The 23,218-nt window shown below is 39.8% G+C and overlaps 1 protein-coding gene across 1 annotated transcript in view; it reads right to left on the reverse strand.

Moving 5' to 3' along the window:
- Nucleotides 1–652: 652 nt before the first annotated feature.
- Nucleotides 653–23,218, reverse strand: part of CCDC175 (coiled-coil domain containing 175) — an 89,913-nt gene continuing 67,347 nt past the window's right edge. Inside the window, exons 15-20 of the mRNA XM_007951888.1 lie at nucleotides 20,890–20,969; nucleotides 19,602–19,754; nucleotides 9,322–9,424; nucleotides 3,763–3,806; nucleotides 2,668–2,827; nucleotides 653–708 (exon numbers count right to left, since the gene is read on the reverse strand). Of these exons, the coding sequence (XP_007950079.1) occupies nucleotides 653–708; nucleotides 2,668–2,827; nucleotides 3,763–3,806; nucleotides 9,322–9,424; nucleotides 19,602–19,754; nucleotides 20,890–20,969 (596 nt within the window). The remainder of the gene's footprint in view (nucleotides 709–2,667; nucleotides 2,828–3,762; nucleotides 3,807–9,321; nucleotides 9,425–19,601; nucleotides 19,755–20,889; nucleotides 20,970–23,218) is intronic.

A 23,218-nucleotide genomic window follows, 5' to 3' on the forward strand; every position in this document is an offset into this window, starting at 1 on the left:
TTCCTCCAATCCTGATACCACGTTTTTCTTCATATAGTCCAGCTTCTCGGATTATTTGCTCAGCATATAGATTGAATAAGTGTGGAGAAAGAATACAATGCTTTATCACTCCTAAGTTAAGTACCACCCATATTCTATAATCAGGGAAAGCCAAAAGCAGAGGTTAAGCAAGGAGCTGGAATTTGAACCCAGCTTTACTTTGTTCCAAAGTACACATTGTCCCAGTGCACAATGTACACCATGTGGCAGAGCAGAAGTAAGTGTAGCTAGGGGAAGCTAGAACCAATTTGCACATCTCAGATCAATTTCCAGTTCTTCAGAGACCTCTCCCCTGATTCTCTAACTAGGTCAAGTCTCCCTCTAATGTTCTCTCATAGTTCTTGTGCCCCACCTTCAGTGTAGTAGCTGATTCTCCCACTAGACTGAGGGTGAGCAAACTATAGCTGGTAGGATGATTCTGCTACATTGGCAGAGTTGTGAAGTTACTACAGAGACTATATAGCTGCAAAACCAAAAACATGTATCTGGCCCTTTACAGAAAAGGTCTGTTGACTCTGTACTAGACTGTGAGTTCCACGTGAGTGGAGACTGTTTTCATTCACCATTGCAAATAACCCTGCTGCCTAACACGGTGCTTGGCAATGACAGGAATTCAATAAATAACTGTTGAATATAGTTTAGAGTTAATAGTGAAACATGCGCTAGAACCTGAAAAACAGGAGAAATGTCAAGAACCAATATGCCCAATTATCAACATTACAGTGGCTGCCAAACCAAACCAAACCTACTGCCATTGAGTTGATTCTGACTCACAGCAACCCTCAGTAGAGGCAAATAACATTAACTTTTTTTATTAGAATTCTTTTGACCAATGGACTATTGACTGAAAATATGTTTTCAGTAGGAATTGTTTTTCAATAAAAAGGGAGAACATTTTTATTATTCCTGAATTAGTCATTGTGTAACAGTTTATCATGTGGTTTAGAACAAAGAAGTCATCCCTTATTTTTTTGTTTGTTTCAGACTGTCTGATCCTTTGCCATGTTGCCAACAAAGTTTACCCATTCTATGGGTGACCAAAGGAAAACCTGATGTCAGTATCAACACTCTAGCTCAGAGGTTGGCAAATACTCTCTATAAAGGGCCAGAGAGTAAATATTTCAGGCTTTGCAGGTCACGTAAGTTCTGTTGCAACTATACAACTCTGTCATTATAGCAAAAGCAGCCATAGATAATACATTAATGAATGAGCATCTGTTATAATACTTATATTTACAGACAAATATTATAAATATTATAATACTTTATTTACAGACAAATTTGAATTTCATATAACTTTCTTACGTCTTGGAAACCCAAGGAGGGGTCGCTATGAGTCAGATCCGACTCCACAGCAGTGAGTTTTTTAGGGGTTAGGATATTGTAGTAGTTTAGGCTGTGTGTCAACTTGGGGGGCCACTGTTTTGAGAGGATTGGCAGCTGGATGTAGTTATTCCCCATTAAGATATTGGAAACAAACACTTCCATGGTGGAATCTACTGTGAGCAGCTAAGTAGCTGAAGAGGAGTTACCTTAGGCATGTGGCCTGCTTCCAGGACATAAGGAGAAGTTTTGGGAGAGGTCTCTAGCTTTTGGCACATTTTGGATTCTGTATTTGGCCAAGTCTCCATCTCCAGTCCCTGGACTTCAACCAGTGAGTGGTCTGTCGTGTTGCCTGCCAATCTTGGGATTGTGCCATTTACCTACTGACCTTAGGTTTGTCAGCCTCAGCAGCCAGCAGCTGCCTGAGTTAGGAGACCCCCAGCTCCAGTGGGCCTGGAATAAGAGGCAGAGCTAAAGCCCATGGTTGAGGGGCCTTCACCCAGCCCTTAGAGCCAGCACTTTGAATTCAGACTTCTAGCCTCCTGAACTGTAAGAGAACAAACTCCTGTTTGCTAAAGCCACCATTTGTGGTATTTCTTTCATAGCAGCACTAGAGAACTAAGATAGACATCAGCATGTTTTCAAAAGGAATATTTAATCCTTAACACCCCAATCCCACTGCCCTGCTTCTCCAAGTGATTTCACCACTGGGACCTCTGAGCTGTACTTGTGAAATGATTCACCTTCACTTCTCACTGCAACCCTAATCCAGACAGAGCTTTGTGGTTCCTTGTCTGAAATGATGTTAGAATAGAGATTGAAGGTGAAGTTGATATCACTCTGCAAAAATTGTGCTCCTTGCTTAAGAGGAAAGCATGTTAGATCATGCAACATCTCGAAAGTCCTACTAGGTTTTCAGAGAAGGTAACAAATGTTGTTAATAACACTAACCATAGCACAGGAAGGGCAGATAAAATCATGTTCGTATCTTACATCTAAGAGGATAAGGATATATAAAAAAGGGTTTAAAAAAGACTTACCTGGAAAATGTTTAAAATGAGAGTTAAAAAAAAAAAAACACTCATAAAGAAGTTAAAATTCAGTTCTCTAGAAAACTCACTTAGGTGGAAAGGGAGAATTGGCCTGCAAATGAGTATCAGTGTTCAGATGCAGTTTGTGATAGCACTGTTTGTGGATTTGTAAGCTGTTTAGCTAGCTTTCTTTTGTTTCATCCTTATTTCGATAGCACCAACAGTAAAATGGCAAAAAGTTCTATGTTATTCAAAGTCCTGAGCTGTTGCTTACCGCCATTCATTTGTGAGCTGTTCTCTCTGAGGGAGCGCAGCTCGTCAAGATTCCCCTGTAGCCAACTACGGATAAGCTCAATTTTTTCATCTCTTTCACACAGCTTTTCTACCAAACTGGTTATTTCTTGCATTGTCTCTTTACCATCATTCACAAATTCCTGAAAGAAATGGCAAGTTTGTGTATATGAGTATAAATGGCAACAAAACGAAAACATTCTTTGTAACTCATGTTCAAAACAAAAATTTTTTATGCAAGCTTGGTATCAGGCATGCAAAATAAGTGTGTGCGCAGAGAAAATTCATAAAGTTCTGTGAAAGATCAAAGAAAAAAAAAGAATGATCCAATGAGAACATTTATTAGACAGCTCACTGAACCCAAAATTCAACTGAATAGGTAGGGTGTGGGGCAGTAGCACAAAATCCAGTTCATCCTCAGAGCAGCCCAGACAAGGTTCAGCATGGCCTATAGCTTAAGAGAAATAACTTTGAAGTGGGCTTGGATCTGAGTTGTAATTACCTGTAAGTTCATCAAGTGCTGGCTGAGGTCTTGGGGCAAGTTATTTAACACTGTGAACCTCAGTAGCTTCATCCAAAAAAAGGGCATCACTAAAATCTTCCAGATTCAGTGTTTGAAGAGTTAAACACTGATTAGTTGCAATCTTTTAGAACTTATAAAATGGCAGAGCCAGGAGTCAAACCCCAACCTATCTGACTCTAAAGTAAGGGTGTTGCAGTAGCTCTCAAGGCTGGTAAAACATGGATGGAAATGGAGTTCAGAGTTGACAACTTTGTCTTGAAACAAAATGAGCTCAATCTGAGCTTGAGGGAAAAAAAAATGTCATGCTCACTTTAGCTAAAGTGGTAGAGTAGTAAGACAGTTTCCCAAAATATTAAGATGTCATAGTGAGTTTTACACAAAGGACACATTTTAGGATGTGATGGTCATACCACCTCAGTCACCACCCCCAATCCCAACTTTCTTTCCTTTGCATGTGCATGTGTGCCTGCACACACACATGCACACACTTATTACATAGGTGAGCATTTAAAAAATGACATGGTACAAATGGAGGCAACACACACAAAAACTCACCTTAGCGGAGGCCTGAAATTCAGCCCACAAGTCCATATATTGTCCTAAAATGAAGATTTTAGAAATGCAAAGATTACTGAAGCAATTTGAACATTTTAATAAAAGTAATGCTATTTTTATCTTTCAAAAAATATTTTTATTTAAATATTTCCACTTCCTGAAATGATAAGAATAACTGGATCGAACTTGTTACCCTACTGTAAACAAGTAGAAAATGGGACAAAATATATGAAGCAAATGTTTCCAGATGCTGAAAAATGGGTTATACAGAACTGTGATACCTGAGAGAAAGGAAACAAACAAGATGAGCCCTATGGTTACCTCAGCTTTCTGGCGGAGGCACTTTTCAGACCAGTGACGTCAAGTGTATTCCTAAGCAGACCACGGCAGACTTGCACGCAGCCACAAAAGTCTATCAGAAATATTAGAAAATTGAATCCAGCACTAAATAAAAATGGTAACTCCCGAACAAGTGAGTGTTGTTCCAGGAATGAGAGGCTGATATGAAATTAAAAAAACAGTCAACACAATTTACCACTTTAATAGTGTAAAGGAGAACTTTATATGAACATCTCAATACATGCAGAGAAAGTATTCAACTACTTCAACACCTTTTCATGATTAAAACTCTCAGGGATCTAGGAATAGAAGGGTACTTCCTCAACCTGGCACAGAGCATCTATATAAAACCTACAACTAGCAGCGTATTTCCTGGTGATAGACCCATCTTGCAGCAGGGACAAGGCAGGGTGTTTTCCCTCATTGCTTTCATTCAATGCTGCAGTAGAAGTTTAGGTCAGTGTAATAGGGCAGAAAAAAGAAAAAGAAAAAGAAAAAGCATGCAGATTGGAAAGGATGAAGAAACACCACTTTTATTTGAAGATGTAATTATCAATGTAAAAAGTCCCAAGAAATCTACAAAAAAGTAACTAGAAATAATAAGTGAATCTTAGGATTGTCACAAGACACAAGGTCAATTTGAAAATGAAAGAAAAAAAAAAATAACGTCACTTTCAAAAGCACCAAACATACCAAATACTTTGGGATAAGTTTAACAAAAATATGTTATACAGGAAAGGGCTAATTAACTCAGCAGGCCTGGGTTGCTCACTTTTTGTACATTCCCCAGAAAGATCTGCATTTGGACTGGCCCTTGGCTGGCTCTTGTGAACTGAGCTCTTGAAATATTCTGTCAGATAAGAGTGTTTTTGCATCCCTGAGACCTCGAGCCACACTGTAGCAGTTTGTCCAGGTAGTTTATGCTGATGATGTGATCTTTGGTGAATATCTGTTTTCCTACTAGGAGTCTGGAGCTTGAGTAACTATGGTCAATCACACAGGTGCTGTAAGCCTATGTAACTGACTTTCAATAGATACTTGGACACCCCAGCCCAGGTAAGCATACTTGGCGGACAACACTCTGCACACGTATCACATCATTGCTAGGGAAACTAAGCACATCTGTGTGACTGCACTGGGAATGGCACCAGAAAGCTTGTGCCTGGCTTCCTCTGGGCTTCACCCCATGAGCATTTTCCCTGTGGTTATTTTACTCTGTATCCTTCATTGTGATATACCACAACCATGAGTTATGATTTCTAAGTCCTATGAGTACTTCTAGTGAATCATGACATTTGAGGGCAGTCTTGGGGACACCTGACACAGTTTCAAAAATTGGAAAACATTGATGAAAGAAGTTAAAGAAGCCCTAAGTAAATGGAGATATAGACCATGTTCTTGGATTGGAAGACTCAATATTGTTTTATAGATTCTTCCAAGTTGATTTATAGATTTAACACAAACCCAATTACTTACAGGTTTTTGGTAGAGATTAAAGATTGATTCTAAAACTTATGTGAAAATCAAAGGACCTAAAGTAGTCAAAATAATTTTAAAAGAGACACACAAAGGTGAAAGACTTATGTTGTTGTTGCTGTTATGTGCCATCAAGCCAGACCCGACTCAGAGCAACCCCTCCTTGGGTTTCTGAGGCAGTATCACTACTAAAGTAGATTGCCCAACCTTCCTTCCAAGGAGTGGCTGGTGAGTTTGAACCGCCAGCCTTCTGGTTAGCAGTCAAGTGCCTTAGGCACTATGCCACCAGAGTTCCTTGAAGGACTTATCCTACCTATAAAAAATAGAAAGGCCAAGCTCACTGCCATTGAGTCAATTCCGATACATAGCAGCCCCCATTGGAGGTGGTAAATCTTTTCGGAAGTAGATTGCTCCATCTTCCTTCCACAGATTGGCTGGTGGCTTTGAACCACCAACCTTCTTGTTACCAGTCAAATGCCTTAAACACTACACCATGAGAGCTCTGTATGCTACCTGTAACTAAGGCAGTTTGCTAAACTTACTAAGTTTCCAGACTTCCTATGAAGCTACAGTACTCAGGACAGTGTAGTGCTGGTGTTAGCCACTGTTGAGGCTATTTTTGACTCACAGTGACCCCATGAGACAGAGTACGGTATTTTTATGCTAATAATGTGTACATTATATTGTTGTTGCTGTTGTGTGCCGTTGAGTCAGACCTGACTCATAGCAACCCTTCCTTGGGTTTCCGAGACAATATCACTGCGGAAGTAGATTGCCCAATCTTCCTTCTGAGGAGTGGCTGGTGCGTTTGAACTGCCAGCCTTCTTGTTAGCAGTCAAATGCCTTAGGCACTATGCTACCAGAGCTCCATATATTATATATCTATAGGCAAATAGTGCAACCCCTTCATGTGTTAGTTTCCTACGCATGCTATGTGCATTATATGCATGTGTGTTATTTCTGTGAGTGTGTGATATGTGAAAAATATGGTTTATCTGCCCCCTAGGGTTTTCTGGGCTGTAACCTTTATAGGAGCAGATTTCCAGGTCTTTCTCTTTCGGAGGCACTGAGTGTGTTTGAATTGCCACCCTTTTAATTAGCAGTCAAGTGCTTACTCATTGCAGAACCAGAGTTCCTTAATAAGAGAATAAACTAATAAAATTCATTTTTGTAAAATTGTCTGGGATAGTACAAGGGTAAATATTTGTGTATTCAAAATCAGTGGCCTAAACAACTGGATATTCATACAGAGAAACAAATTACATTCAGCCCTTACCTCACACCATACAAAAAGCTGACTTAAAAAGAATCAAAGACCTTCACACAAAAGCTAAAACTAAAAACATGTGAGAAAATCTTCAAGATCTTGGGGTAGGCAAAAGGGCCTTGGAACACAAAAAATACTCACCCTAAAAGACAAAACAGACTCCACCCTAAAAGACTTAACCCAAATGAACTTTTTTTGTTATTTTGAGGGCATCATTAGAAAAATGAAAAGTCAAGTCATAGACTAACAAAGAACTTGTTTTCAGAATATATAAAGAACTCTTTTGAACACAGTAATAAGAACACAAACAACACAAAGTAATGAGCAAAAAATCTGAACAGATATGTGAGAGGTTATATTTTCCAAAGACGGTCCTGCAATGTATTCCATTTCACATATTCTTCTCCTGTCATGGTGCTGATATTCCTTTCATTGAGTGTTGAGGTCTATGTCCTCTCCCTTTGTAGCTGGTGACTTTCTCCACCATTAGAGTATGGTAGAAGTAGCACTCTGACTTTCAAGACTAGGTCCTAAAAAATGCTATGAATTTCCAATTTGTTCTTTTTGGATGCTTGCTTTTGGAACCTTGCAGACTAACCAGCTACATAGGGAGGCCAGCAGTCTCTCCTGAAGGCCAGCTGAGAGCCAACATCAACACCAGACACGGGAGTAAGTGAGTCTTGAGATGATTTCAGCACCCAGATATTGAATTACAGAGCAGATGTGAGCTATCTCTGGCAAGCTCTGCCCAAATTACATATTCATGAGTGAAAGAAATGCTTTGTCTTAAGACACTAAGTTTGTGATATTTCTAATGCTACTATAGATAACTGGTTAAAACATGTCAAAAACATGTTATATACATTACTAAAATGCGTATGAAAATAAGCTTGATATTAGTCATCAGGAAAATGCATATTAAAACCCCAATGAAATAACATTACATATATATCAAAATGGCTAAAATTGAAAGAATTGACAAAATTAAGTGTTGGTGAGGATGTAAAGTAATGGGAAATCTTAAACATCTCTAATGGGATGATAAATTTGTGCAACCACTTTAGCAAACAGCAGTTCTTACAAAAGTTAAATAGATGCTAACCATATGACCCAGTAAGTCCACTCCTAGGTATTTATCCAAGAGAAATGAACATATAATCTGAAAAAAAAAAAAAACCTTGCAAACAAAGGTTGATAGCAGCTTCATTCATAATAACCCCAAACAGAAACAATTCAAATATCCTTCAGCTGGCAAATGAACAAGCAAAATATGGTATATCCATAGAATAGAATACTGCTATACTACTACAAAAAAAGAACAAATTCATGATACATACAACATGGTACAACCACAGGGATGAAGTGAGAGGTGAGATGTTATACTGCGGAGAATATAAGCAGTACCACAAAACAAAATGTGTATGGCCTGTTGAATATATAATGAATCTGCTTTGTAAAATTTCACCCAAATCAAAATTTAGTAAAACATGTTATGGTCACCTTAAAAATCTTTTTCTGCTTCTCCATAACAGTCTCTGGCTTGCAGGGTGGCTGGTTAGCTACCCTCCCTATCTCTGCCTCCTGCTCTCTTATATATATACACAGAAACTTCACTTGAAGCTTTCTTTTGAACTAAGCAAATTATTTTTGAAATATAAGGAATTGTTTAGTAAAATGAGGCATTGAGGGAATTTTGTCACTGATTGCTAGATAAAATGGAATGATGGTTATCACTGATGGATTTGGACCAGGCACAGATGTCCTACCCCCTACTCCCATTTTGGACTAAAGACCCTGAGATAGGGGTGGGGGTTACCAGAATCAAAGATGTATCTATGAGTGTTAAACAGTCCATACCTTGGGTCATGTCTGTATTAACTGAATGAGACAGACTTACACAAATAAATCACACTAATGTACAATCTATTCTAGAATAGATTTGATGCATTGAACACCAATGATGAAAACCAGAAGAATTGTGAGATGACATCAAGAGCATCATCCATGAAGAAAGCAAGAGATCACTAAAAAGTTGTTGTATGTATCATTAATTGGTATGTTTTTTTCTTAAAAAATTGCTGAATGAAAGAAGTCAAGTGCAAGAGTGTGCATCCTCTAGCATATTTATATTATATATTTGTTGTTATTGTGTGCCGTCGACTCGGACCTCACTCATAGCAACCCCTCCTTGGGTTTCCATTTATATCTCTAATGACAGAGTGCAGATGAATGGTTGCCAGGAATTGAAGCTGAGGTGGGAGATCAACTGCAAAAGGGCACAAGGGTAATTTTACGGCGATGAAAATATTCTGTATTTTATTTTTGGTCATGGCGATTTCAGTACATTTGTCCAAACAAACTGTATACTTAAAGTGGGTTCATTTTATTGTGTTCAAAGCAATAAAAGTTAAAAGAAGCAAACAAAAAGTAAACCCTTTGTTTTTCTATGGAAAGACCACCCATGGTGCATTACTCACTCTGCTTAGTTCTTAACTTCCAAGCCAGGGCACTTGAGATGTGGGTGAGGCTTTCTTTTTTCCTGGCGTATTCCTCTGTTTTTTTCCTCAGGTATGAAATATACTGGAAATTAAAGACATGATGGCTTTAATTAGCTAAACTACTATAGATTAATTATCTATTTAGTCATTCAGCAAACATTTCTTGAGTTCTACTCTGTTCTAGGTGCAGGAGTTATAGTTGTGAGCAAAACATGCACTGGTCAAGCTTACATGCTGGTGAGGGAGATAAAGGATTTTACTTCCTATTAAATATTTTGCCATATGTTATGGATTAAATTGTGTCTTCCTCCCCGCCACCCCCAAAAAATATGTGTCAACTTGGCTGGGCCATGATTCTCAGTATTATATATTTATCCCCCATTTTGTGATCTGATGTAATTTTCCTATGTGTTTTAAATCCTCATGTCTATGATGTTAATGTTAAGATGTGCCTAACCCAAGCCATGGTATTTTCAATCACCTCTTATGCATATGAAAGCTGGACAATGAATAAGGAAGACCAAAGGAGAGTTGATGCCTTTGAATTGTGGTGCTGACGAAGAATATTGAAAATACCATGGACTGCCAGAAGAACGAACAAATCTGTCCTGGAAGAAGTGCAGCTGGAATGCTCCTTAGAAGCAAGAATGGCCAGACTTTGTTTCACTTCTTTGCTCATGTTGTCAGAAGGGACCTGTCCTTGGAGAAGGATTATCATGCTATATGTACAGTTGAGGGTCAGCGAAATAGGGGAAGACCATCAATGAGATGGACTGACACAGTGGCTGCAACAATAGGCTCAAACATAGCAAGGATTGTGAGGCTGGCACAGGACTGGGCAGTGTTTCGTTCTGTTGTGCACAGGGTTGCTAGTTGGAGCTGACTTGATGGCACCTATCAACAAAAACAATATGATGTTAATGAGGCAGGAGTAGATGCAGTTATGTTAATGAGGCAGAATGCAATCTACAGGATTGGGCTGTTCCTTGAGTCAGTATCTTTGGAGATATAGAAGGAGTTAATCAAAAAGGCAGAGATGAGAGGGGCCCACTACCACCAAGAAAGAATAGCTGGGAGTGGAGCATGTCCCTTGGATCCAGAGTCCCTGCACTGGGAACCTCCTAGGCCCAGGGGAAGATTGATGCCAAGACACACAGACATCTTCAAGGGACACAAAGCCCACAGATGTTGAAAGGAGAAAAGAACTTTACCCTAGAGCCAACAGAGAGAGAAAGCCTTCCCACAGAACTGGCACCCTGAACTTGAACCTCTAGCATCCTAAACTATGAGAAAATAAATTTCTGTCTGTTAAATACTTGTGGTATTTCTGTTATAGCAGCACTAGATAATAAGATACTATCCAAATTTTGAATATAGTTTGCCACCACAAAAAAAAATCAAAAGATGCCTCAATGCACTGTTTCCATAACAAAAAAATGTTCCTTATGCAAAATGTGTGTGCAGTAATGCTGCCAGACTGGGGTTTAGCATAAGACCTCAGAGAGATGATTTATAGGGTCAGGAGGCTCCAGTGTATTGTTCACTCAAATCCAATGTTTCATTGGTTTGAGTGATGGTGGTTTTTAGGTATTAAGGTCATGGCTTTGTTTAGACCACAATACTCCTGGAAGGTCCATGGCATGAGGTCACCATATCCTAGATGCGGGAGTCTTTTTGCTATTTTAGTAAACATAGGATAGACACAACTTCTTGCAAATGTCCACATTAGCCCTGGGCAGTTTGATATTTGCTTAGGGTTTTTAAAACGATTAATACTGAATTTAGATAAACAGTATCAACAAAGCTATATTCAACTGAAACCCAAGCTCTTTTGTTCTTTATATGCCTTTTAAAATTACAGAAGTTACATAATAGAATATTATATAACACACACAAATGAGTGCATATAAAATGTGAAACTTGAGTGAGCTCTGTGGTTTATACCAATGTCAATTTCCTGATTTTGATCTTGTACTATAGTTACATAAGATGTTACCATTGGTGGATACTGAGTGAAGAGTACATAGAATCACCCTGTAGATATATTTTTTTTTTTGCAACTTCCCATGAATCTATAATTTTTTTAAATTACCAATGTAAAATTTGAAAGTCTGCCCGTTAACAAGTATCTTCTAGTAAGTTGAACTTTTGTTCAGATATTCACAAGTCAGAAGTAATGATATATTCACTATTGATAACTATTTTTCCACATGTATTTAAATTTCAATTTGTAGTGAAGGGGATAGTTTCTACAAATTTGTAGAAAAAAATTACTTGTCTGTACATTGTTGTTGTTAGGTGCCGTCGAGTCATTTCCGACTCATAGCAACTCCATGCACAGCAGAACAAAACACCGCCCGATTCCGCGCTAGCTCCATGATCCTTCCTATACTTGAGCCCATTGTCGCAGCCACCGTGTCAATCCATCTCGTCCAAGGCCTTCTCCTCTTTCGTCGACCCTCCACCTTAGCAAGCATGACATTCTTCTCCAGGGAATGGTCCCCTCTGACAACATGACCAAAGTAGGTGAGACGAGGTCTGGCCATCCTTGCTTCCAAGGAGCATCTCGGCCGTACTTCCTCCAGGACAGATCTGTTAGTTCTTCTAGCAGTCCATGGTACCTTCAGTATTCTTTGCCAGCACCACAACTTAAAAGCTTCAACTCTTCTTTGGTCTTCCTTATTCATTGTCCAGCTGTCATGTGCATATGAGGCAACTGGAAATATTGGCCTGTGTCAGGCACACCTTAGTCCTCAAAGAGATATCCTTGCTCCTCAGCACTTGAAACAGTTCCTTCGCAGCTGACCTGCCCAGTGCTACACGTCATCTAATGTCCTGACTGCTGCTTCCACTGGCGTCAATTGTAGAACCAAGCAATGTGAATTCTTTGACAACCTCAATCTTTTGTCCATTTATCATGATGCTGCTTATTGGTCCAGTTGTGAGGATTTTTGTCTTCTTTATATTGAGATGTAATCCATACTGCAGACTGTATTCCTCAATCTTCATCAGTAAGTGCCTCATATCATCCTCACTTCAGCAAGCAAAGTTGTATCACCAGCATATCTCAGGTTGTTTATGATTCTTCCTTCAATCCTGAAGCCACGTTTTTCTTCATATAGTTAAGCTTCTCGGATTATTTGCTCAGCATATAGATTGAGTAAGTATGGGGAAAGGATACAACGTTGATGCATTCCCTTCCTGATTTTAAACCATGCAGTGTCCCCTTGTTCCATTCGAATGACAGCCTCCTCGTCAATGTACAGGCTCCTCATGAGTACAATCAAGTATTCAGGAATTCCCATTCTTCTCAATGTTATCCATAATTTGTCATAATCCACACAATCAAATGCCTTTGCATAGTCAATAAAACACAAGTAGACATCTTTCTGGTATTCTTTGCCTTGAGCCAAGATCCACCTGACAGCAGCTATGATATCCTTTGTTCCATGTCCTCTTCTGAATCCAGCTTGCACCTCTGGAAGTCCTCTATCAATATACTGCTGCAACCATTTTTGAATTATTTTCAGTAAGATCTTGGTTGTGTGTGATATTAATGATATTGTTCAATAATTTCCACATTCTGTGGGATCACCTCTCTTTGGAATGGGTACAAATATGGATCTCTTCCAGTCAATTGTCCAGGTAGCTGTCTTCCAAATCTCTTGGCATAACCAAGTGAGTGCCTCCAGTGCAGCATCCGTTTGTTGAAATATCTCAGTAGGTATTCCATCATTCCCGGAGCCTTGTTCTTCGCCAATAACTTCATTGCAGCTTCGACTTCCTCCTTCAATACCATTGATTTTAGATTGTATGCCAACTTCTGAAATGGATGAAGATCAACCAGTTCTTTTTGGTACAGTAACTGTGTATTCCTGCCATCTTCTTTTGATGTTCCCTGCATCATTTAATATTTTGCCCTTAGAATCTTTCAATATTACAACTCAAGGCAATTCTTTCAGCTTGAGAAATGCTGAGCGTGTTCTTCCCTTTTGGTTTTCTAACTCCAGGTCTTTGCACAATTCATTATAGTAATTGGCTTTGTCTTCTAGAGCTGCTCTTTGAAATCTTCAGTTCAATTCTTTTATCTTGTCATTTCTTTCATTTGCTTTAGCTACTCTCCACTCAAAGGCAAGTTTCAGAGTCTCTTCTTGTCATCCATTTTGGTCTTCTCTTCTTTTGTTGTCTTTTTAGTGATCTCTTGCTTTCTTCATGGATGATGCTCTTGATGTCATCTCACAATTCCTCTGGTTTTCATCATTGGTGTTCAATGCATCAAATCTATTCTAGAATAGATTGTACATTAGTGTGATTTATTTGTGTAAGTCTGTCTCATTCAGTTAATACAGACATGACCCAAGGTATGGACTGTTTAACACTCATAGATACATCTTTTATTCTGGTAACCCCCACCCCTATCTCAGGGTCTTTAGTCCAAAATGGGAGTAGGGGGTAGGACATCTGTGCCTGGTCCAAATCCATCAGTGATAATCATCATTCCATTTTATCTAGCAATCAGTGACAAAATTCCCTCGATGCCTCATTTTACTAAACAATTCCTTATATTTCAAAAATAATTTGCTTAGTTCAAAAGAAAGCTTCAAGTGAAGTTTCTGTGTATGTATATATATAAGAGAGCAGGAGGCAGAGATAGGGAGGGTAGCTAACCAGCCAGCCTGCAAGCCAGAGACTGTTATGGAGAAGGAGAAAAAGATTTTTAAGGTGACCATAACATGTTTTACTAAATTTTGATTTGGGTGAAATTTTACAAAGCAGATTCATTATATATTCAACAGGCCATACACATTTTGTTTTGTGATACTGCTTATATTCTCCGCAGTATAACATCTCACCTCTCACTTCGTCCCTGTGGTTACCCTTTCCCTGTGCCCTTCTTGCCTATGCATTCCTGCCTCCCTACCTTTCTCCTCATGCAAATGCTGCCCCTCTCTTCTCCATGGTTGATTGTTCTAAGGAGTGCATCTCCCTGGTTTAGGTGTTCAGCTCATAGACCTGTCTATGGTTTGGCTGAAAGTTAAGCCATGGGAGTGAGTTTTGTTTTACATTTTTCTTCCACTCTTTACAGAATCTCCAATTTTGATCCCTTTCCAAGCGGTTAGCATTGATAGCTGGGCACCATCGAGTTCTTCTGTTCTCATAGAGGTTGAGGTTCTCATGGTCCATTAGTCCTTTGGACTGTTTCCGTATGTCTTTGATTTTTTTTTCCTCTTCTTAGCTCTGGATGAGTAGAGACTAATAGTTGCCACTTATATGGTTGCTCATAAGCTTTTAAGATCCCAATTGCTACTCACTGAAGTAAGATGTAGAATAATATTTTTGTAGACTATGTTGTGCCAGTTGAGCTTGATGTCCCCTATGACCATGATCTCCAGCCCACAGGGAACCCACTCCTTCAAGATGCTTATCTGTGGCTAAGAATTTATCCTAACTTTGCCTCCTGTTACGTATAAACTGCATAAAGACATTTTTATAGCACATACAAATACATATGTAGGAATACATAGGAATATCATGTGAAACTTATCCATGGTCTTGGGTATATTCCTATTTGTCTGTCCATACCTGTCTACCTATGTATCTACCCATAGATTAGTGTTTGCTGTTACTGATAATGCAGTATTGTGTATGCAATAGTATTTGCCTTTATTGTCTATACCTCTTGTGCACCTCTCCATGTCTTCTTTTTCCTTAGTGATATTATGCTAGTCATACACTTTCATTATATTGCTTTTCCCTTCACCCATATCAAACCTGTCTCTTAATTATTGTGTTAGGCTGGGTTCTCTAGAGAAACAAAACCCGTAAATCTTATGTATACATATAGAGAAAGAGAAATTTATCTTAGGAAAATGGCTCACACACTTATAGAAGCTGCCGAGTCCCAAGTTCTTGGATCAAACGTCAAGCTGGAGGCTTTTCCTGACTCATGCAGCTGCAGGGGCTGACGAGCTCAAGGTTGGCAGGCGGTATGCTGGCTGTTGACTCCAATGAATGATGAATCCGAGATTTGTGTGGTGGATTGTTCTCTCACGGACAGTTGTAGGCAGCACAACAGAATCCTGATCCACAGAAGAGTGTCTCTTTTCCCAGGATGTCCATAAGTATATTGGAAGCAGGCCACACCCCTAGGGAAACTCCTTTTCAATGGATTGGCTGCTCAAAACATACACATCCAATCCCATCATGGGAATAACCCGCATCACAATTGCTTAAACCACACAGAATTGTGGTCCAGACAAGTTGACACACAGCTCCAACTATCACAATTGTCCTTCTATTTTCCCTCCTTCTCTCTCTCCTCTCATCCCTGGTAACCAACAAAGAATTTATTTCCCTGTATAAACCTTCCCATGACTTTTTCCGGTAAAGCACTCATACAATATTTGTCCTCTATGATTGCCTTATTTCACTCAGCATAATGTCTTCCAAGTTCATTCACATTATGAGGTTATTCTCTGATTCTTCATTATTCTTTGTTGCATAATATTCCATTGTGTGTATGTATAATTATTTGGTTATTCATTCATGTTAAGGGGCACTTAAGTTGTTTCTATCTCTTTGCTATTGTAAATAGTGCTGCAATGAATATGGGTGTGCATATATCTATTTGTGTCTTGGATCTCACACCTTTAGAATATATTCCCAGTAATGGGATTGCTGGATCAAATGGTATTTCTATTTCTAGCTTTTTAAGGTAGCACCATACCATTTTCCATAGTGTTGTACTATTTTACAGTCCCAGCAGCAGTGTATGAGAGTTCCAATCTCTCTACACTCTCACTAGCATTTTTTTAAAAAATTTTTACTGTGATTTGGGTGACAGTTTACAGAGCAAATTCACTTTCCATACAGCAGCTCATATACACTTTGTCTCATGACATTGACTACTATCTCTCACAATGCAACTGCTCTCTTCCCAATACCTCCCCATAGTTACCTCTTTCCTGTGTCCTTCCCTTCCATGCACTCCTGCCCCACGAGCTGTCTCCCTGTGCATACACAGCCCTTCTATTCTCCCATGATTGATCTCTGCAAGGAGTGTATATACCTAACGTAAATGTTCAGCTCATATGCCTGTCTTTGGTTTGGTTAGAAGCCACGAGAGTGGGTTCAAATCCAGACCTAAAGAGAAGCTAGAGGCCATAGTCTCAGGGGTTCCATCAGGCTCTGTCAGACCAGCAAAACTGGTCCCCCCTCCTTTTTTAAAAAAAATAAAAATATTTTGAGTTTTGTTCCACATTGTTCTCCCAGTCTATCCAGGATCTCCTACGTAGATTCTTCTCTGAGTGGTTGACAGCACTCTCACTAGCATTTGTTGTTTTCTGTCTTGTTGAACCCATAATATGTTCAGGATGCTCATAATATGCATCTTCCTAAAACAGCAACAAGAAAGTTTCCCCAGGTCTTAATTCTTTCTCCATACAGTATCCAGGAGGTCTGGTGGCATAGTGCCTAAGGCATTTGACTGCTAACCAGAGGCTGGCAGTTCAAACCCATCAGCCACTCCTCAGAAGGAAGACTGGGCAATATACTTCCATAGAGATACCTCCTCAGAAACCCAAGGAGGGGTCAGAAACGACTCAATGGCAGTGAGTGTGTGTTCTGGTTACCTAGTGTTTCTCTGACAAGAAATATACCACAAATGGGATGGCCTTAACAAACAGGAGTTAATTCTTACAATTTGGAGGCTTTAAGTCCAAGTTCAAAGTGCCAGGTTCTAGGGGCTGGGTGAAAACCCCTCAACCTTGGGGTCCAGCTCTGCCTCCTGCTCCCAGCCCACTGCAGCTAGAGGCATTTCTTCACTCAGACGGACGCTGGCTGCTGAGGCTGAGAAGCCCCAAGGTTGACAAGTTTTTACTTGTCACAGTCCCAATGTTACCAAACCACACGGCAGGTTATTAACTTAGGTCCATTGTAAGTCCAAGGTCGGCAGAGCATAGCAGGCTGCTGAGCAACGACACTACTACCTGCAGGGTCCAAGCATGCCATAGGCTAGAGATCATTCCAAAGACTTCTCCTTATACACAGGAAGCAGACCACATCGCAACAGCAGCTACTCAGCTGCTTGTGGTAGATCCCATCATGGAACTGATTGCCAGTCTCATCATGGGGAATAACTACCACCAGCTGCCCAGCCACTCAACCAGGCCCAGCCAAGATGACACACAAACATAACTACCACAGTGTGGTTTTTGGTTTTTTACAGTACCCAGTCTCTCCTTTCTTTGTCATATCTGAACTTCTCAAAACCACAGACTTCCCTCTCTTTCTAGCGTCCTATTCATCCAAAGGGGGTCACTATGAGCTGGAATCAACTCTATGGCAGTGGTTTTGTTATTCACTCTACAACTCAGTGTAGTCTAGATTTTTCTCTTAGCATTTCACTTCACTCAAACAGCTCTCAGTGAATCTGTCAAACCCAAAAGATGCTTTCAAGTATCTTCATACTGTCAGTGTGAACCATGAACCACATGAAATTGTCAATATTTGACCAAATTTGATCTGCAAAAATGGTTCAACCTAATAGGTAAGTTTGCTGCATTTGACATTGCTGATCACTTTTATGGGAGCTCTGGTGGCATAGTGCCTAAGGCGATCACGTTTATATTTTTACAACCTTCTTCCTCCTGGACTGCAGTATTAGGCCACAGTCAGTCTGCTGAAGACTCAATGTAAAAGCAGATACTTCTGATGCAGCAATAAATATCTAAGCCTGGTAGGCTGACCGGTGCGAACTAGCATGGCCCTCTCCCAGCCTGATGTTATAAAGTTGGACATTTGGAGCTCCCTTGGCCTGGCCCAATCCTCACTGTGTTCAGACGGTGATGCCCCAAACTTAAGGTGCAACTTCACAGGTAACAAAGGAAGCACTGGGGTCCGTGTTTATTTATATATGTCCTTTTCTTGTGTTTATACACTATGCTTTAAAGTATAAGCAACATTTTCTCTTTAAGAGAGGAAAAATTTTCATTTAAAAGAATAATCTGTTATTTTATATGTCAATGTTTAAATGAGCATGCAATCAATACATTAAATATTTGAAGTAGAAATTTTATTATTTCATCTGTGTCCCTAAATTTTCACATCTTTAAGTTGGCCGAAGCAAACAAACAAAAAAAACTTGGATGGGTCATCTCTTTGGGAAAATACATTTCCCTACATCTTGAGTACTGATGTTTGTCTATTGATCTTAAATCCTAAAACCCTGATGAACTCTTTTCTTAGTGCTAGTAATTTTTTTGTAGATTCCTTAAGAATTTATGTATACTAATGTAAAATAGAGATAGTTTTACCATCACCTGGCACTCGACTTTTGAAACTCAGCCAGTGAAAACCCTATGGAACACAATAGTCCAATCCTGTTGTGCAGGGGTTGCCATGAGTTGGGGGTCAACTCAGTAGAGCTAACAACAATAACAAAAAAAGTCTGTGGGCATACAGTCGTTTATAATATCCCTTTATTATCCTTTTTATTTCCATATGATTAGTAGTAACATAAGGTGCCCTGGTGGTACAATAGTTAAGTACTTGGTTTTTAACAGAAAGATACTCACTGCTGTCGAGTCGTTTCCAACTCATAGCGACCCTTCCTTGGGTTTCTGAGGTGGTATCTCCATGGAAGTAGATCACCCAGACTTCCTTCCAAGGAGTGGTTGGTGGATTTGAGTTTGAAATCACCCAGTGACTCTACAGAGAAAGCGACTCTACAGAGAAAGTGACTCTACAGAGAAACACTGTACAGAGAAAGCTCCTATAATGATTACAGCCAAGAAAACCCCATGGGACAGTTCTACTCTGTCACATGAAGTCTCTATGAGTCAGAATCAATTCAATGGCACCTAACAACAACAAGAGTAGTAATGTCCCCTCTTTCATTTCTGATTCTAGAAAGGAAGGCCTGGCCCCTCGCTTACAGGGAAGAAAAGAGCCCAGAACCAACTCCACAACACCTACTAACAACAACACAAACTGCCAATAGATGGGCCTCTTCCTCACCAGCCTCCAGAGCATGAGAGCGGGGCTCTGGCACAAAAACAGTGTCATCAGATGCTCGACTCTTGACCTGTGTGTTCACTACACAGGTATGTTCACTGAACTGCACATTTATGATTTTGGTACTTTTCTGAATGGACTTTATGCTCCACCAAAAAAAAATTCCTAGCTATTCTCTCATAATTATCACAGGCCTAGGAGATCAACCACAACTAATTTGCAAAGTGATATACTCTTAAACTTACTGCTTTTAATCTTTCATTTTCCTTGAGTAAAAGTTCTGTTTTCTCGTCATGTGTATAGATTTCATTTTCTAAGTTCCTTAGAATTTCAAAATGATTTTTGATTTGAATGCTTTCTTGCTCTCGAAAGTATTTTATATCTTGCTTCAGTTTATCCTGCTCAAACATAAAATCCACAGTTATCCATAGAATTCAACAAGCAGGACACCAACGAGCCTGTCTACATTGCACCCACCACATTCAGACAGGGCTGCTAACTGATTCCTGAAGCAGCTGGCAGAGGCTATGGACATCTTCTCCTTGAACATTTTTATATTAAACCACAAAGCTGATTCATGGATACTTGTTCACAGAGTCTGGGAAAGGGGTCTATGAATGCAAAGTTAAGGATCCCAGACATTGAGACAACTTCACAAAATTGAATGTACTTTGATAAATAGACAACTCTCTGGCCAAGACAGGAAGGGCGGATTGATTGAGAGTTTTCAAGGGAGGATTTAACATTTTGTCAAGAAAGAAGAATATTACTTTAAGAATTATTCAGCATTCTCTACTGAGCTATTCAGTTCTTAGTTATCATACTGTTAATCACACAGTCTTTGTTGATTATATAATCATCACCAGTAGCCTCTTATTAAGAAGACAGAGCTGTATGAGTATTATACCTATAATTTCTCCTTCCTGTTTCTCTACACATTCATAACATATTAAAAGTTACCTGTGGTAACAGTACCTCTCAAAGAATAGGATGCATCTACTTTTCATTGACCAACTCCATTTACATGTGCTTATCATTAACTATTGATTATAAATTTTAAAAAGTAGTAAACACTTCTTTACCTGCTCCTACTTCATCCACCCCCTCCCTGTAACATCTGCCTATTTATCCTTGTCTCCATAGGAATTCAACAGAATCAAAGATCTAAAAAGAAACTTAAAAAGTATAATCCAATCTCTTTGCCTTATAAAAAACAAAATGAGGACCCCTAAATCAAGAAAGTTTTCCATAGTTACATTTTAGTCAATTCCAGAGTCTGTATTATACATACACACATTTATATATACACACATATATACATGTGTACACATGTCTGCGTATATATGTATATATGCTGTGTGTACATGTTTGCATTTATATATGACTAAAATTTAAAACATTACTATTAAAAGGGTAAACTTAATAAATGTGAATTTCCTAAAAACCCCAATAGTGCCAGATAACTAAGGTATTACTGTCTGTATGTACCATATTGTAATCAAAGAAAGAAAAATAAATGTATTGGTCCTTTACCAGGGGGCGAACGTATCTTGAAAAATCTCTTGTCAACTGAGCAATATTATTGTTCAGTAGAGTCTCCTCATGCTTTTGTGCTAGAAAAAAAAGTAAGAAAAAAAAAATAACTACTCACTAAGTTCTTTATTGAAAATATTAATCAAAGTAAGATGTGCACCTAGTTTTAAAAGTCAGTTACTATCACAAGACTCATAACAAAAATCACCAGTCAGGTATCTGACTCCACAGAAACAACCATTTTTTAACTCAGATTTCTTTTGTCATTTACTTCTGCTTGAATAATTTCTTTTAGAAAGATCAGCATAAGGCTGGGTCTCTATAAAGATGCCCCAAATGTCCAACTTTTCCAAACTGCTGTGCCACTCCATCATCTCTGACATCGACTCCTCCTCATCAGTACCCTCCCTCCTGTCTTAGGGTTCCGTAATTCACTGTAACATCTCATAGAACTCACAAACTCCCAAAGAAACGGCTCACATGGTGGCGGTGGAGGTTCAGAGGCTGGCAGGTTTGCAAGTTCCAGGTCTGTGGGTAGGTCTGGAGGATTCTCTCAACTCACAGGGTTGGAAGGGTTGATGAACCCAAATTGGTGGGTCAGATGACAGCTGCTGTCTCAAGTCCAGGGGTGAGAAGATGACGAATCAAATGCAGAACCACAGCAAGAGAGCGAACTTTCCCAGAACATTCACATGTATGTCCTCAAGGAAGCTAAGGGTGGTAACTTGAGCCCCACCCTCCAGCAAGGTGGGACTCAAGATGCATCCCACCGTAAAAAGGCACAGACACTAGGATTTACAATACACAACAAAATAGAGAATGATGGCAGGAAGGGCATAGTAAGCAATTCACTGCACTGCAGGTCACCCCCTGGCTCTTCTAGCCATTAGTCCTTTCACACTTGAAGGATTAATCTGCCCCTCCCAGTCATTTTACCTGTCCCAAAGTCACTAACAATTAGCCCCCAGGAGGGTAAAGAGTCCTAAGGGAGAGGTTACTCAGGTGCCAGCCGTTCAGGTCTGGTGCAGGTGTCCATCTGATCTGATCAGGTGCTCCAAAAGTTTCCCTCATCGTCCCCTTGTCTGGCTGCTGATAAAATTTAACTGGGAATATTATTCCCTTGCTCTGGGTCTCTCTTTAACTATCAGCATAATGTTAGATTTCCTCCACTGCATAACCCATTTATTCATTCCTTCTCCTTCAGCTATTATTTCTCTTTCCTTCCATTTGTCATTTATTTTTACCCACATTTTCCCACCTTGGGAAAGGACATCAGATTCAGCTGCTGTGCTAGTCCAGGTTTCTGGGAGCAAGACCAATGCGGCAAGTACTTCCCCATCAGTCCACTCCCAGTCATGTTGGGTATGATTACATAGGTACAAATCTAGTGGGCTATCTTGGCCACTGGGCAAGATGGTAGTATTCACTGTCATCTCCAATTTTGCCAGATGAGAGGAAGGTACAATCCATCCCAAAAGGCCCTTGGGAATTCTTGTGTACAGGTTCAGAAGTATAGTTGTAGTCTCTTGCTTAGGGATCAGCCCTGCCTCTGGCACCCACAGCTGCATCCCATGTCCTGGGATCACAGCTTCTGGCAGAAAGAAAGCAATGTCAGGTGATGTGGGGAAGATGTAGTGTGGCACCAGCATCCTTCCCCATCCCCTCTTCCCCAGATCCCCCAGAAAAACATAGGAATCTGTCCAGTGGTGATCCTCCCCTCACCCCAGTCATGTTGAGTGTGAGCATACATTCATGAAGATGTGTGAGCCTGCCCTTCAGGCCTTTATCTCCCCCCTGTTTTAGATAACAAATGTTTCAATGGCTCATTCCAATTCTCTATCAAACCATTACTTTAAGGATGGTATGTCCACTTAATTTGATGTTTCTTGGCCCACTGCTGCACCCTATGGGCTATAAAGTGTGTTCCTTGGTCTGAGGAAATATAACTCGGTGGCCCAAATTGGTATAATATCTTTTGTTCCAATCCTTTAATGGTGTTTTTGGCATTTGCATCTGTCACAGGATAAGCAAAGCCCAGTGCAGAGTAAGTATCTATTCCTGTAAGGACCCATTTATAGCCACCTGGGGCCACTGGTGTCATTGGTCCTATATAATCGACTTGCAGGCTATGTGCAGGGCCCTCCCCCCGGGGAATCTGCCCCATAGCCATTTGTAACCTCTGTTTTTCTTGCTGACAGACAGAGCGGTCCTTATTGGCATTTTGTGTCTCAGAGGGTGCAAGAGGGATGTGTCTAGATTCTTTTGTCATTTACTTGCATTTTCTTAAAATGTGCTTATATGGATATTTCTTGATTTGTCATTTTAACAC

This window comes from Orycteropus afer, unplaced genomic scaffold (assembly GCF_000298275.1).
Source record: "Orycteropus afer afer isolate SDZICR_OR568_19922 unplaced genomic scaffold, OryAfe1.0 scaffold00314, whole genome shotgun sequence".
Classification (NCBI taxonomy): domain Eukaryota; kingdom Metazoa; phylum Chordata; class Mammalia; order Tubulidentata; family Orycteropodidae; genus Orycteropus; species Orycteropus afer.